This window comes from Coregonus clupeaformis, unplaced genomic scaffold (assembly GCF_020615455.1).
Source record: "Coregonus clupeaformis isolate EN_2021a unplaced genomic scaffold, ASM2061545v1 scaf0137, whole genome shotgun sequence".
NCBI classification, from domain to species: Eukaryota; Metazoa; Chordata; class Actinopteri; order Salmoniformes; family Salmonidae; genus Coregonus; species Coregonus clupeaformis.
This window is the reverse complement of record NW_025533592.1, coordinates 432,995-447,080: the sequence shown is the minus strand read 5'-3', so window position 1 is coordinate 447,080 and position 14,086 is coordinate 432,995. Positions and strand designations below refer to the sequence as shown.

General features: G+C 43.8%; 1 protein-coding gene across 5 annotated transcripts in view; it reads left to right on the top strand.

Moving 5' to 3' along the window:
• LOC121539399 (arf-GAP with SH3 domain, ANK repeat and PH domain-containing protein 2-like) overlaps positions 1-13,633 on the top strand; it is a 110,353-nt gene extending 96,720 nt beyond the window's left edge. For 2 of the 5 annotated variants that reach the window (XM_041847879.2, XM_041847877.2), the window contains 9 exons: positions 1,979-2,046; positions 2,194-2,301; positions 4,037-4,253; positions 6,331-6,483; positions 6,981-7,098; positions 7,427-7,482; positions 7,583-7,662; positions 8,638-8,757; positions 10,325-13,633. In XM_041847879.2, coding sequence (XP_041703813.2) covers positions 1,979-2,046; positions 2,194-2,301; positions 4,037-4,253; positions 6,331-6,483; positions 6,981-7,098; positions 7,427-7,482; positions 7,583-7,662; positions 8,638-8,757; positions 10,325-10,399 — 995 coding nt within the window. In that variant the 3' untranslated portion in view covers positions 10,400-13,633. Of the gene's footprint in view, positions 1-1,978; positions 2,047-2,193; positions 2,308-4,036; positions 4,254-6,330; positions 6,484-6,980; positions 7,099-7,426; positions 7,483-7,582; positions 7,663-8,637; positions 8,758-10,324 lie in introns of all 5 variants that reach the window. The other 3 variants (XM_041847878.2, XM_041847875.2, XM_041847876.2) reach the window with 2 other exon arrangements.
• The last annotated feature ends 453 nt before the right edge of the window (positions 13,634-14,086 follow it).

Below are 14,086 nucleotides of genomic sequence, written 5' to 3'. Positions count from 1 at the left end.
GGTACCTTCAGGCGTTTGGAAATTGCTCCCAAGGATGAACCAGACGTGTGGAGGTCTACAATTATTTTCTGAGTTCTTGGCTGATTTCTTTTGATTTTCCCATGATGTCAAGCAAAGAGGCACTGAGTTTGAAGGTAGGCCTTGAAATACATCCACAGGTACACCTCCAATTGACTCAAATGATGTCAATTAGCCTATCAGAAACTTCTAAAGCCATGACATAATTTTCTGGAATTCTCCAAGCTGTTTAAAGGCACAGTCAACTTAGTGTATGTAAACTTCTGACCCACCGGAATTGTGATAGTGAATTATAAGTGAAATAATCTGTCTGTAAACAATTGTTGGAAAAATTACTTGTGTCATGCACAAAGTAGATGTCCTAACCAACTTGCCAAAACTATAGTTTGTTAACAAGAAATGTGTGGAGTGGTTGAAAAACGAGTTTTAATGACTCCAACCTACGTGTATGTAAACTTCCGACTTCAACTGTACGTGCTTTAGTAGGACTTGAAGTTAGCTGGATAGCCGATAAGCTTGCTGCTGTTGAGCGACATCTTTGTATTTAACCTAGCTAGCCAGTTATATATGCGAAGCCGTAGCAAAGTAGTACGCTACGGCCGTGGCATACTGCATACTTTTTACTAAACACTACGTCATAAATCGTATGGGAAAATGAGTACATACTATGCAGTTTAAGTATGTAGTACGCTAGTATGGGTATTCGGAAACGGCCATGGTCTAATATACACATGTATACAGTGCCTTCAGAAAGTATTCATACCCCTTGACTTATTCCACATTTGTTGTGTTACAGCCTGAATTCAAATTTGATTAAATAGATTTTTGTATCTCCCATATACACACAATACCCCATAATGACAAAGTGAAAACATGTTTAATTTTTTATTGTTTTATTTATAGAAAATGAAATACAGAAATATCAAATGTACATAAGTATTCACAACCCTGAGTCAATACATGTTAGAATCATCTTTGGCAGCGATGACAGCTGTGAGTCTTTCTGGGTAAGTCTCTAAGAGCTTTGCACACCTGGATTGTACAATATTTGCAATATCAAGCTCTGTCAAATTGGTTGTTGATCATTGCTAGACAGCCATTTTCAAGTCTTCCTATAGATTTTCAAGCCTATTTAACTCAAAACTGTAACTAGGCCACTCGGGATCATTCAATGCCGACTTGGTAATCAACTCCAGTGTATATTTGGCCTTGTGTTTTAGGTCAATGTCCTGCTGAAAGGTGAATTTGTCTCCCAGTGTCTGTTGGAAAGCAGATTGAAACAAGTTTTCCTCTAGGATTTTGCCTGTGCTTAGCTCTATTCTATTTTTTTTTATCCTCAAAAAACTCCCTAGTCCTTGCCGATGACAAGCATACCCATAACATGATGCAGCCACCACCATGCTTGAAAATATGAAGTGATACTCAGTGATGTGTTGTGCTGTATTTTCCCCAAACATAACGCTTTGTATTCTGGACATAAAGTTCATTTCTTTGCCACATTTCTTTCAGTTTTACTTTAGTACATTATTGCAAACGGGATGCATGTTTTTGAATATTTTTATTCTGTACAGGCTTTCTTCTCTTCACTCTGTCGTTTAGGTTAGTATTGTGGAGTAACTACAATGTTGTTGATCCATCCTCAGTTTTCTCCCATCACAGCCACTAAACTCAGTAACTGTTTTAAAGGGACCTTCCAGATTGTGGGGTACAGAGATGAGGTAGTCATTTTTACTCCTGAACTTATTTAGGCTTGCCATAACAAAGTGGTTGAATACTTATTGACTCAAGACATTTTTAGCTTTTAATTTATAATTAATTTGTAAAAAATTCTAAAAACATAATTCCACTTTGGCATTATGGGGTATTGTGTGTAGGCCAGTGACACAACATCTCAATTTTAATCCATTTTAAATTCAGGCTGTATGATCAATGAATAGATCAAAATGATGTCTTCCTCTAGCCACTGAGTCTGGGGAGACGCCGCTGGACATCGCTAAGAGACTGAAGCACCTGCAGTGTGAGGAGCTGGTGAGTTCTGTGTGTGTATATACGTGTGTGTGTGTGTGATTTCTTTAGCAAGATAGACACTGACTCCTCCTATCTTTTAGCTTTGTATGAGCCATTAATGTGTGTGTGTGTGTGTGTGTGTTTGTTTGTGTGTGTGTGTGTGTGTAGCTGAACATGGCGCTGGCGGGGAAGTTCAACGCCCATGTGCACGTAGAGTACGAGTGGCGTCTGCACCATGACGACATGGACGAGAGTGATGAGGACATGGATGAGAAGGTGAGGGTGAGGACCCTCTTCAGATTATTCACACCTTTACATACACCCACCATGAACTCACCACACACACACACACACACACACACACACACACACAAGCACGTAGTACATCCAGTACAGAGCATTCAGAAAGTATTCAGACCCCTTGACTTTTTCCACATTTTGTTACATTACAGCCTTATTCTAAAATGGATTAAATAAAAACTCCTCATCAATCTACACACAATACCCCATAATGACAAAGCGAAAAAAGGCTTTTAGACATTTTTGCTAATATATAAAATGTACATAAGTATTCAGACCCTTTGCTATGAGACTCGAAATTGAGTTCAGGTGCATCCTGTTTCCATTGATCATCCTTGAGATGTTTCTGAAACTTCATTGGAGTCCACCTGTGGTAAATTCAATTGATTGGACATGATTTGAAAAGCCACCTGTCTATATAAGGTCCCACAGTTGTCAGAGCAAAAACCAAGCCATGAGGTCGAAGGAGTTGTCCGTAGAGCTCAGAGACTTGTGGGACCTTATATAGACAGTTGAGGCACAGATCTGGGGAAAGGTACCCAAAAATGTCTGCAGCATTGAAGGTCCCCAAGAACATTCTTAAATGGAAGAAGTTTGGAACCACCAAGACTCTTCCTAGAGCTGGCCGCCCGGCCAAACTGAGCAATCGGGGGAGAAGGGCCTTGGTCAGGAAGGTGACCAAGAACCCGATAGTCACTCTGATAGAGCTCTAGAGTTCCTCTGTGGAGATGGGAGAACCTTCCAGAAGGACAACCATCTCTGCAGCACTCCACCAATCAGGCCTTTATGGTAGAGTGGCCAGACGGAAGCCACTCCTCAGTAAAATGCACATGACAGCCCGCTTGGAGTTTGCCAAAAGGCACCTAAAGACTCTCAGACCATGAGAAACAAGATTCTCTGGTCTGATGAAACCAAGATTGAACTCTTTAGCCTGAATGCCAAGCGTCACGTCTGGAGGAAACCTGGCACCATCCTTACGGTGAAGCATGGTGGTGGTAGAATCATGCTATGGGGATGTTTTTCAGCGGCAGGGACTGGGAGACTAGTCAGGATCGAGGCAAAGATGAACGGAGCAGAGAGATCCTTGATGAAAACCTGCTCCAGAGTGCTCAGGACCTCAGACTGGGGCGAAGGTTCAACTTCCAACAGGACAACGACCCTAAGCACACAGCTAAGACAACGCAGGAGTTGCTTCGGGACAAGTCTCTGAATGTCCTTGAGTGGCCCAGCCAGAGCCCGGACTTGAACCCTGTCTGTGCAGCAATGCTCCCCATCCAACCTGACAGAGCTTGAGAGGATCTGCAGAGAAGAATGGGAGAAACTCCCCAAATACAGGTGTCCCAAGCTTATAGCGTCATACCCAAGAATACTCTAGGCTGTAATCGCTGCCAAAGGTGCTTCAAGAAAGTACTGAGTAAAGGGTCTGAATACTTATATAAATGTAATATTTCATTTGTATTTATTTATATAAATGTGAAAAAAAATTACAACTGTTTTTGCTTTGTCATTATGGGGTATTGTTTGTAGATTGATGGGGGGAAAAAACAATTTAATCAATTTTAGAGTAAGGCTGTAACCTAACAAAATGTGGAAAAAGTCAAGGGGTCTGAATGCTTTCTGAAAGCACTGTATATACACATACATAACACACACACAGACCATGATGACCTTTCTATAACCTTTGACCCCTGACCTCTCATTGCACCTTCAGCCCAGCCCCCACCGGAGAGAGGAGCGCCCTGTCAGCTGCTACACCCCTGGCTCCAACGCCCACTTCCAGCCCAGCCCGGCACGGGACAAGCAGCGTGGTGGGTACATGCCCAACCTAGTCACCAACGAGACCTATGGTGCCATCCTCAACGCCAGCCCCCCTGCGCCAGGGGGGCCCGCCACCATCTCTGCACCCCCTCTGCCCCCACGAAACATAGGTACTTTATTTTTCCTTTTTAAAATGTTATAGCAAGGTGGATGCTGCATACAGTTCATATCTTATGGATAGACTACGGAAAAAAATTACACAAGAGTTCTGGATTAACCAAGATTAGCATACAGTAGATGTTTGTCTGTATAAAGACATATTTCTTTGGCAAAACTTTCAGAATTCTATGAACCGGTTTAGTTTGTTCAGTGAATCCGTGTAAATGCTATTTGAGCAATTATTTAGATTCAAAATGTTTAAAAAGTGCTCCTGATTGATGTTGATAAACGTGATCCATATCAAATGACCCGTCAAGCCCTTTTCAACCCATATTCACCTCTCATCCTCACCATTTTTGGAGAATTATATTTATAATACATGCCCAATGGGTTCAGTTCAAATACAGGGAAACCTCATTTGGCCACATATCTGTCATCTACTGTAGATGCCTTCTCTAATTAATGCATTGCCCCATGGTGACTTGTGTAGCGCTCTGACCCATTTGAAGGGCAGAGAGGACTCTGGGTAGGGAGCAGGGACCATAACCTTGGTGGCAGCTGGGTGAGCTAGTGAGCTACTTTTCGGGAAAGTTCTCAAATAGCCCATGATGAGAGGCATACTGAAAATGTCCCATCCAATCACTGGAAAGCAATTTGAACTCTAGTTCATGCTCATTGAAAACGCTAGAAAACATTCCACCTTGCTAAACAATTTGTTTAAATTCAACTTACTTACTTTACAATCAAAGCACATGTCGTCTTTACTTACTTACTTAGGCCCATTACCACATGAGGAGCATAGGCCCTCAGCAACTCCTCTCCAATGAACTTGACTTTGGGCAGTCTTTTCAATTTAATTCCAGGACTAGCCAGTCTTTCTGTGTTCTGCTTCGGTGTCACGCCTCAATCAATCAATCAATGTAATGTATTCTATGAAGCCCTTTTTACATCAGCAGTTGTCACAAAATGCTTTACATACACTCAGTGGCCAGTTTATTTGGTACCGGGTCAGACCCCCCTTTGCCTCCAGAACAGCCTGAATTCTTCGGGGCATGAAAACGTTGCTCAATTTATATTAAGGGACCTAACGTGTGCCAGGAAAACATTCCCCACACCATTACACCACCACCACCAGCCTGTACTGTTGACACCAGGCAGGATTGGGCCATGGACTCATGCTGCTTACGCCAAATCCTGACTCTGGCATCAACATTACATTTTAGTCATTTAGCAGACGCTCTTATCCATAGCGACTTACAGTTAGTGAGTGCATACATTTTTCATACTGACCCCCCGTGGGAATTGAACCCACAACCCTGGCGTTGCAAGCGCCATGCTCTACCAACTGAGCTACAGGAGGTCTTGGAAAACGGGTTGTTGTCCTGTTGGACAACGGGACGCAACAGGAAACGGGATTCGTCGGGCAAGGTGATGTTTTTCCACTCCTAAACTGTCTACTGGAGCCGCTTCTCCTTGTTTTTAGGTGATGGGAGTGGAACCCGGTGTGGTAATCTGCTGCAATAGCCCATCCGTGACAAGGAACGACAAGTTGTGCGTTCCGTGATGCTGCTCACACCACTGTTGTACTATGCCGTTATCTGCCTGTTTGTGGCCTGTCTGTTTTTGTTTGTCGCACCATTCTCGGGAGACCCTAGACACTGTTTTACGTGAAACGCCCAGGAGGCCGGAAGTTTCTGAGATACTGGAACCGACGCACCTGGCACCGACGTTCATACCACACTCAAAGTTGCTTAGGTCACTCGTTTTGCCCATTCTAATATTCAATCGAACAGTAGCTGAATGCCTCGATGCCTGTCTACCTGCTTTATATAGCAAGCCACGTCCACGTGACTCACTGTCTGTAGGAGCGAACCATTTTGGTGAACGGGGTGGTTTACCTAATAAACTGTCCACTGAGTGTATACCCAGCCTAAAACCCAGAAGAGCAAGCAATGCACGTCTTCAGGAACCAAAGCGTAGCTTTTCCCCTCCTCTCTCCTCCCTCCTCTCTCCTCCCTCCTCCCTCCTCCCTCCTCTCTCCTCCCTCCTCCCTCCTCCCTCCTCTCTCCTCTCTCCTCCCTCCTCCAGTCCAGATGTCAGGTCTGTGTGGGATGGTCCAGTCATCAGGGTCCTCTGGGTGGAAGCCTGGCTCTATAGACCTGGGGGGCCGACAGAGGTCCTCCTCAGACCCCCCCAACATGCACCTCCCGGTACCCCCCATGCGGTTCACCTCAACCACTGGTAGGCACCCCTCACCTCCAGGTCTCATTGTCTGAACACATCATGGTTAAAGGGATAGTTCACCAAAATTAACAAATTGCATATAGGTTACCCTGTAAGCAGTCTATAGACAAGGTATGACAGCAATCCATGCTTTAGTTTCAAATGCAAACTTTTTGCGCTTCATGTCCAAATACCCCAAAAGTTCAAGTATTGTGGTGACAGCATCATGTTATCAGTATGCTTGTCACCAGCAGAGACTGGGGAGTTTATCAGGATCAAAATAAATATGAAAGGAGCAAAGCCCTGGTAAAAAGTAAGAGGAGAAATCCGCCGTAGTCTTCTGAAAGCCGTGGGATAGTTTTATGCCAAAGACGCACCAGAATGGCTTTCCAAGTGTTCCTGAATGGTCCAGTCTCAGTCCTGAAATCTGCTTGTAAATCTAAAACATGGTTTGGATATTGCTGTAAATTTAAAGAAGAGAAAGAGATGGGTAACTTCTCTCTCTGTCCCCCCAGGTCTTGCTCCTCCCCCCGTGGCCAAGACAGTGAGTGTGATGGACGCTATGAACCAGCAGTCTAAACCAGGGACCGGACAGGGCCACAACAGAGCCCCACCACCCAAGTCTCCATCTGGGTGAGCATACACACACACACATACACACTGCCTGAGGCAACATGTTTTGCTTCGATGAACACAATGCAAGTTTACTTTTGGAGAAAGAAAACCTATAGGGTTTCTGGTTTACCATTTCATTAACTTACAAGCTGAGCTCCTAAAAGACAGAGCTCCTCATCCACATGGCTCTACTCAGTCTCCCATAGGTCTGAGTTGTGTGACTGTCAAAGGGAAATGTACTGTCAAAGGGAAATGCACTGTCAAAGGGAAATGCACTGTGGGGTAAATGTATGTGTTAATTTAAGCACATCATAAACAGCAGCTGACTGCTGTTTGTGGTTTTCAGCAACGCCAAAAGCTTCAGCAAAGGACCGACTCGAACGGGGTCCATTGAAAGACCAGGTGGGTGTAAAAAAAATATATATACTGTGTCTGTACATAATCTGCAAAGCAAGTAACATAGTTGAGATTACAATGCTGTCATTTCCTCTTCCTCTTTCAGCTAAGGAAGTGCCGGGATGCCCCCAGAACTCGATGGGTCAATCGCTGCCTCCTGCCCCCATGCCTAGGAAGACCTATCCGGTGAGTTCCTTCCTCCTACCTACCGTTGACCTTATGGTTGTTTGTCCTGTTGTTGATTGTGATTGGACAGTGATTTTGACTTCTGTATCTGATCTTATGTTTCAGTTTGTCTGATTGTCCCTGTCGCTCTGTGCATTTTAATTTTAATTTTATTTAAAGTTTATTTAACTAGGCAAGTCAGTTAAGAACAAATTCTTATTTACAATGACGGCCTACCCCGGCCAAACCTGGACGATGCTGGGCCAATTGTGCACTGCCCTATGGGACTCCCAATCACGACCGGATTGTGATACAGCCTGGAATCTAACCAGGGTCTGTAGTGACGCCTCTAGCACTGAGATGCAGTGCCTTAGACCGCTGCGCCACTCGGGAGGCCTATCATCGTCTTTAAGTGTTTTCTCTGTGGTTTCCATCCTATGCCCACCACTACTAAGAGGGAGGGAAACGTTGAAGTGTGTACTTGTTCCTGAAACCTCTCATATCTCTCAGTCCCTAGCTCAGTGCTACTATTCTGTGAAATACAACTCACCATGTAAACTATTGACAGATCAGGGATAGCCTTTGGCGAAAATACGTAATGCACCACTCCAGCCTCCTAGTCTGCGGTCAACGGCTACCCTCCTTACCCAGTCAGACGCTTACTATGTCCTGTGTCAGTGGTTCGCTATGCAACCCTCCAGCAGTCACTGTGGAAGTGGGGGTCAAACATACCAAAGAAGTGACAGATACAGGAGGTCCTCCTGTTGAAAGACTGCATCTGTCTGCAGAACACGCTGTATACTTGCCTGTCTGCATATAATTAGAATGACTAGAATGGGAAAAGCCCCCCAGACCACAGCAATTTGACATCATGGTTACATTCAATGTGGCCACCGGCCCACCTGTCACGGAAGGTTGACTTGAATGTTCGTTCTAGTAATGATATTTCTATGCCTGTCTGTCTGTCTCTCATCATATTGAACCTGTTTGTTTCAGAAGCATAGGCCCAAGCGGGTAAAGGCCATCTATAACTGTATGGCAGACAACCCAGACGAGCTGACCTTCTCAGAGGGGGAGGTGATTGTGGTGGACGGGGAGGAGGACCAGGAGTGGTGGGTGAGTGTCTGTCTGTCTGTGTGTGTGTGAATCACCTCTATATCAGGCTGCTGGACACGCTCACTTTCTGAAATTGTGTGTGTAGTAACTGGGTCGGCATGGCTACTGCATATGAATTTATGTGTAGGGATACTGAGAGTGGAGAAGTGACTGTGAGTTTGTCGTCATTCACATGCCGTAAGAGCTTCCGGCCCAGTTATGGTCTAAATCAGGCCCATTACAAACTCCAAGATCGTCCAATGAGCATGTGTCAGAAACCATGGTGGCCCCAGCAGCACAAGCCATGACCTCATTCTGCCTCTCCCTCTCCCTCTCCCTCTGACTCTGTCTCTCTCTCTCTCTCTCCCCTGCCTTCCTTCCTCTGAGAAGTCTGTTGTCTGAATACAGGCCAGCTGCAACTTGTTTTTCCCAAAGCAACCTCTGCAAACATGACCATATTTAGTCACTTATTCTATATGGGACTCTGTGTTATAGGGGCCTTTACAAATCTCTCTGTTTTCTGATTTAAATGTCATTTTGTTAATGTCCACTCCTGAATTGAAAACAACTGAAGCAGAATATATACTGAACAAAAATATAAACTCAACATGCAACAATTTCAAAGATTTTACTGAGTTACAGTTCATATAAGGAAATCAAGTCAATTGAAATAAATAAATTAGGCCCTAATCTGTGGATTTCACATGACTGGGCAGGGGCGCAGCCATGGGTGGGCCTGGGAGGGCATAGGCCCACCCACTGGGGAGCCAGGCCCAGCCAATCAGAATGAGTTTTTCCCCACAAAAGGGCTTTATTACAGACAGAAATGCGCCTCAGCACCCCCTCAGACGATCCCGCAGGTGAAGCCGGTTGTGGAGGTCCTGGGCTGGCGTGGTTACACGTGGTCTGCGGTTGTGAGGCCGGTTGGATGTACCTCCAAATTCTCCAAAACAATGTTAAAGGCGGCTTATGGTAGAGAAATTAACATTCAAACCTCTGGCAACAGATCTGGTGGACATTCCTGCAGTCAGCATGCCAATTTCACGGTCCCTCAAAACTTGAGACATCTGTGTTGTTGTGTGACAAAACTGCAAATTTTAGAGTGGCCTTTTATTGTCCCCAGCACAAGGTGCACCTGTGTAATGATCATGCTGTTTAATCAGCTTCTTGATATGCCATACCTGTCAGGTGGATGGATTATCTTGGCAAATGAGAAATGCTCACTAACAGGGATGTAAAAAAATCTGTGCAAAAAAATTAGAGAAATAAGCTTTTTGTGTGTATGGAAAATGTATGTGATCTTTTATTTCAGCTCATGAAACATGGGACCAACACTTTCCATGTTGCGTTTATATTTTTGTTCAGTATAGAAAGTGGTAGAAGAAGTCCACAGAGGTGAATGTCTGTGATGTTTGTGTTGGAAGTACATTGGGCTCTTGGCCGGGAAATCCTGCAGTTAAAAACACTGCATCTCTCATGATCTATATGCAAACTAGTGAGTGTTTACTAACAAAAAAGTGTGTGTGTGCGTGTGTTTTTCCCCTGTTATCAGTGTGTGACTTTGTGCATCTCTCCTGTTCTCTCCCAGCTGGGCCACATCGAAGGAGAACCAATGAGGAGGGGGGCTTTCCCCGTCACGTTCATACACTTCATCATGGACTGAAAGTCAAAGGTTAACACAGGCACTGATTTGTGGGACGAAATCATCATGTTCATCATCATCATCATCAAGTTTGTGCCTGCGCTGACACTAAAGAAGAATCAAGTGTCGCTGCCCAATGCTTTGGCTGGACAGTCTGTGGGTTGCCATGACAACATACCCACCATTCACTCCAGGAATGTCACGTGACGTCATATCACTGCTCTTTAGACCAAGCCCGCAAAGGCTCATGGGGAAACTGTGTTTAGACTTCTGACACAATCTGACATTTAAAAACAATGATTGTAGTGAGTGATCACGACATTAAGAGGATTATTGACAAAATGAAGGTTCTGTTCATAAGTTTCACTCGGTTTTCCTCTGTGTGAATTGTACAGAAAGTTATTTTAAAACAACTGACAGTAATGTGTATCTTTAGGATTTCTTTCACTTATCGTTAATGTGAATATAGTCGAGATGCTTACATTCCACCTCCTTGCATGGTTAAAGGGTGAACCATTTTTTTAAGCATAATTGCTTGGTAGTCAAAGACATGTAAAATTTATAGGACTCCCAATGTGGGAGGGAAACTTAATTCAAAATGGTGCTAACCCAGGAATATGCTAGGAGCCCTCACCAAGGGGTGATCCACTGTTCACATCTCCAGACAGTCATAACATGGTAAGAACAGGGGGTTCATGTGGGACATGGTAAGAACAGGGGGTTCCTGTGGGACAACCTGTAACTTGGTAACAACAGGGTTTGATGTGGGACAACCTGTAACATGGTAACAACAGGGTTTGATGTGGGACAACCTGTAACATGGTAACAACAGGGGGTTGATGTGGGACAACCTGTAACATGGTAACAACAGGGGGTTGATGTGGGACAACCTGTAACTTGGTAACAACAGGGGGTTGATGTGGGACAACCTGTAACATGGTAACAACAGGGTTTGATGTGGGACAACCTGTAACATGGTAACAACAGGGGGTTGATGTGGGACAACCTGTAACTTGGTAACAACAGGGGGTTGATGTGGGACAACCTGTAACATGGTAACAACAGGGTTTGATGTGGGACAACCTGTAACATGGTAACAACAGGGGGTTGATGTGGGACAACCTGTAACTTGGTAACAACAGGGGGTTGATGTGGGACAACCTGTAACATGGTAACAACAGGGGGTTGCTGTGGGACAACCTGTAACATGGTAACAACAGGGGGTTGATGTGGGACAACCTGTAACTTGGTAACAACAGGGGTTTGATGTGGGACAACCTGTAACATGGTAACAACAGGGGGTTGATGTGGGACAGTCTGTAACATGGTAACAACAGGGGGTTGATGTGCGACAACCTGTAACTTGGTAACAACAGGGGTTTGATGTGGGACAACCTGTAACTTGGTAACAACAGGGTTTGATGTGGGACAACCTGTAACTTGGTAACAACAGGGGGTTGATGTGGGACAGCCTGTAACTTGGTAATGACGGGTTTCTGGGAGTAAAATGTAAACCTCCATTAATCACACCTAGGAGAACCCAGGCTCACTACCCTAGTGTGTGTGTGTGTGTGTGTGTGTGTGTGCGTGCGCATATTAGCTTGAAACCATATCAGTTGCTTACAGCACATTGTCTTCATGTCGATGGCCTACAGTGTGATGCCAGAGTCCTACTGCATTCATACACATTTATATTATCGGTTATAAAATGCCTAATTGTTGCCCTTCTTACCTATGCTATAATATCTAGATCATTAGTGAAATGGATGATGACTATCTTAGCTGCATAGATCACACTTAAGTTGTGAACCTCCATCTCTCTGTGGCTAGTCTTTGGGTTTTGCCCTCAGTCCTCCACACTCTAAATTTTTTTGTTTGCTGCATTAGAGCAGGAAATGTCTGTCCTCTCTGGCCTCTGTGGAGGGTGGGCAGTGCAGTGTAGTGTAGCGCAGCAGGAGAGGTGAGGTGAGGGGGACAGAAGTGTGAAAGCCTGTGGTCAGGTTTCTGTTTGATCTCTGACAGAGAGAGCAGAGGGGTTTATGAACCTCAGGGGGTGAGGGTGATGGCTCCTGATGTCCTGTGCCTTTTATCTGTCATGGACAGCAGGCTACCAAATGGCTCTCACACAGAGAGAGGTACATGTGGTCGATACTCACAGTTGTCATTGTACTAAAAACGACTTGTCCTGTGATGAGGTGCCATTGTAAGGGGGATGGCACTGCCGGATTACACACTTGAAAGGACAATGGAACTACTTTTTACACACACACTCACTCTCTCTTTCTCTCACTCTCACTCACTCACACACACACACACACACACACACACACACACCTACTATAGTATTAAATATGATTCATAGTGCTCAGCCTAGAATTGTACCATATTCCAGAACTTGATTACTAGCTGGGACCACAGTAGTTGCAGACTACCCATGTTTTATATATACTAGGTCCCGTGCTGAAGAGACTGATTTTAATTTAATATTCTTACATTTTATGGTGTCTGGTTTTGGTTGCATAGCAACTGTACATGTTTTGACATTTAATCTTAAATGGGACATACAGTTCCCTCGATTGTGAATAAACTTCGATAGGCGACGACAACAAGAGGTGTCGCATGTGAAAATGTACATGCCAAGCTAATCATCCCCATATTAACTTACTGGAAATAGAATGGTTCATCTGTTAATGTACATTGTTTTTGTTTGTTGATATTTAAATATAAAAGAAGAGTTAATAACCTTGGTAGTAACTGTCTCTTAATCAGGGCTGGGGTCAGTTTCAATTGAAGGCAGTCAATTAAGGAAATTATTTTAATTTAAAATTAAAAAATATAAAAACGTTTTAAATAAATAGCTTTTTACTCCTCAGTTTGAGAAGTCATTGAAAATAGATGCTGTTAATTTTTTCTCACATTTTGGAATTGTTATTTAAGTTAACTTCAATTCAAATGGACCCCTGCTCTTATTCACTGTGTTAAAGAGCGGATGCCATATTGTGTTCTAGATGGTTTTCTCTTATTGCACTGTGTTAAAGTGCGGATGCCATATTGTGTTCTAGATGGTTTTCTCTTATTGCACTGTGTTAAAGTGCGGATGCCATATTGTGTTCTAGATGGTTTTCAGTGTATATGTAGACTGGTAGAGAATCTATTCCATTCACACTCATTGACTGTGGATCACTGCATTGACTCTTAACCTATTGTGCAAAATAAATGGGAAACTGAAACTGGAATAATAAATTATGAAATAATTCCTGTTGTTTTTCCCTCTCTATTCAAATCGCATTTGTGTTCCCTCTCTATTCAAATGAAATTCTTATCTTGTATTTATCATAGTGTGTTGTCGCTTCTAAAAGCATTTTTGCAGTGTGTAAATGTGTAGTACTGTGATTTGAGAAAAAAGGAGTGCTGGTCTACTAGGTTGGTAACTTTCTGGGCAGTACACTGAATGTAAAAGAAGAGCTCCCTCTGGTGGAGAATGGTCAAACCCACTACAGCCCAATCACGTGCTATGTCCTTGGTTCTCAACTTTCTGCTATTATATGTTATGGAGCAATACCACTGCACCCAAGGTTTACATACACAGTGAACTCTGAATTCCGGCCTTACACTATAATCAGGTTGCGGATTAGAGGCATTGCTGTTTTTAAAGGCAATGTTCCCGCATACGTGGAGATCCCATTCACGGTTAACGCTGCATATGTT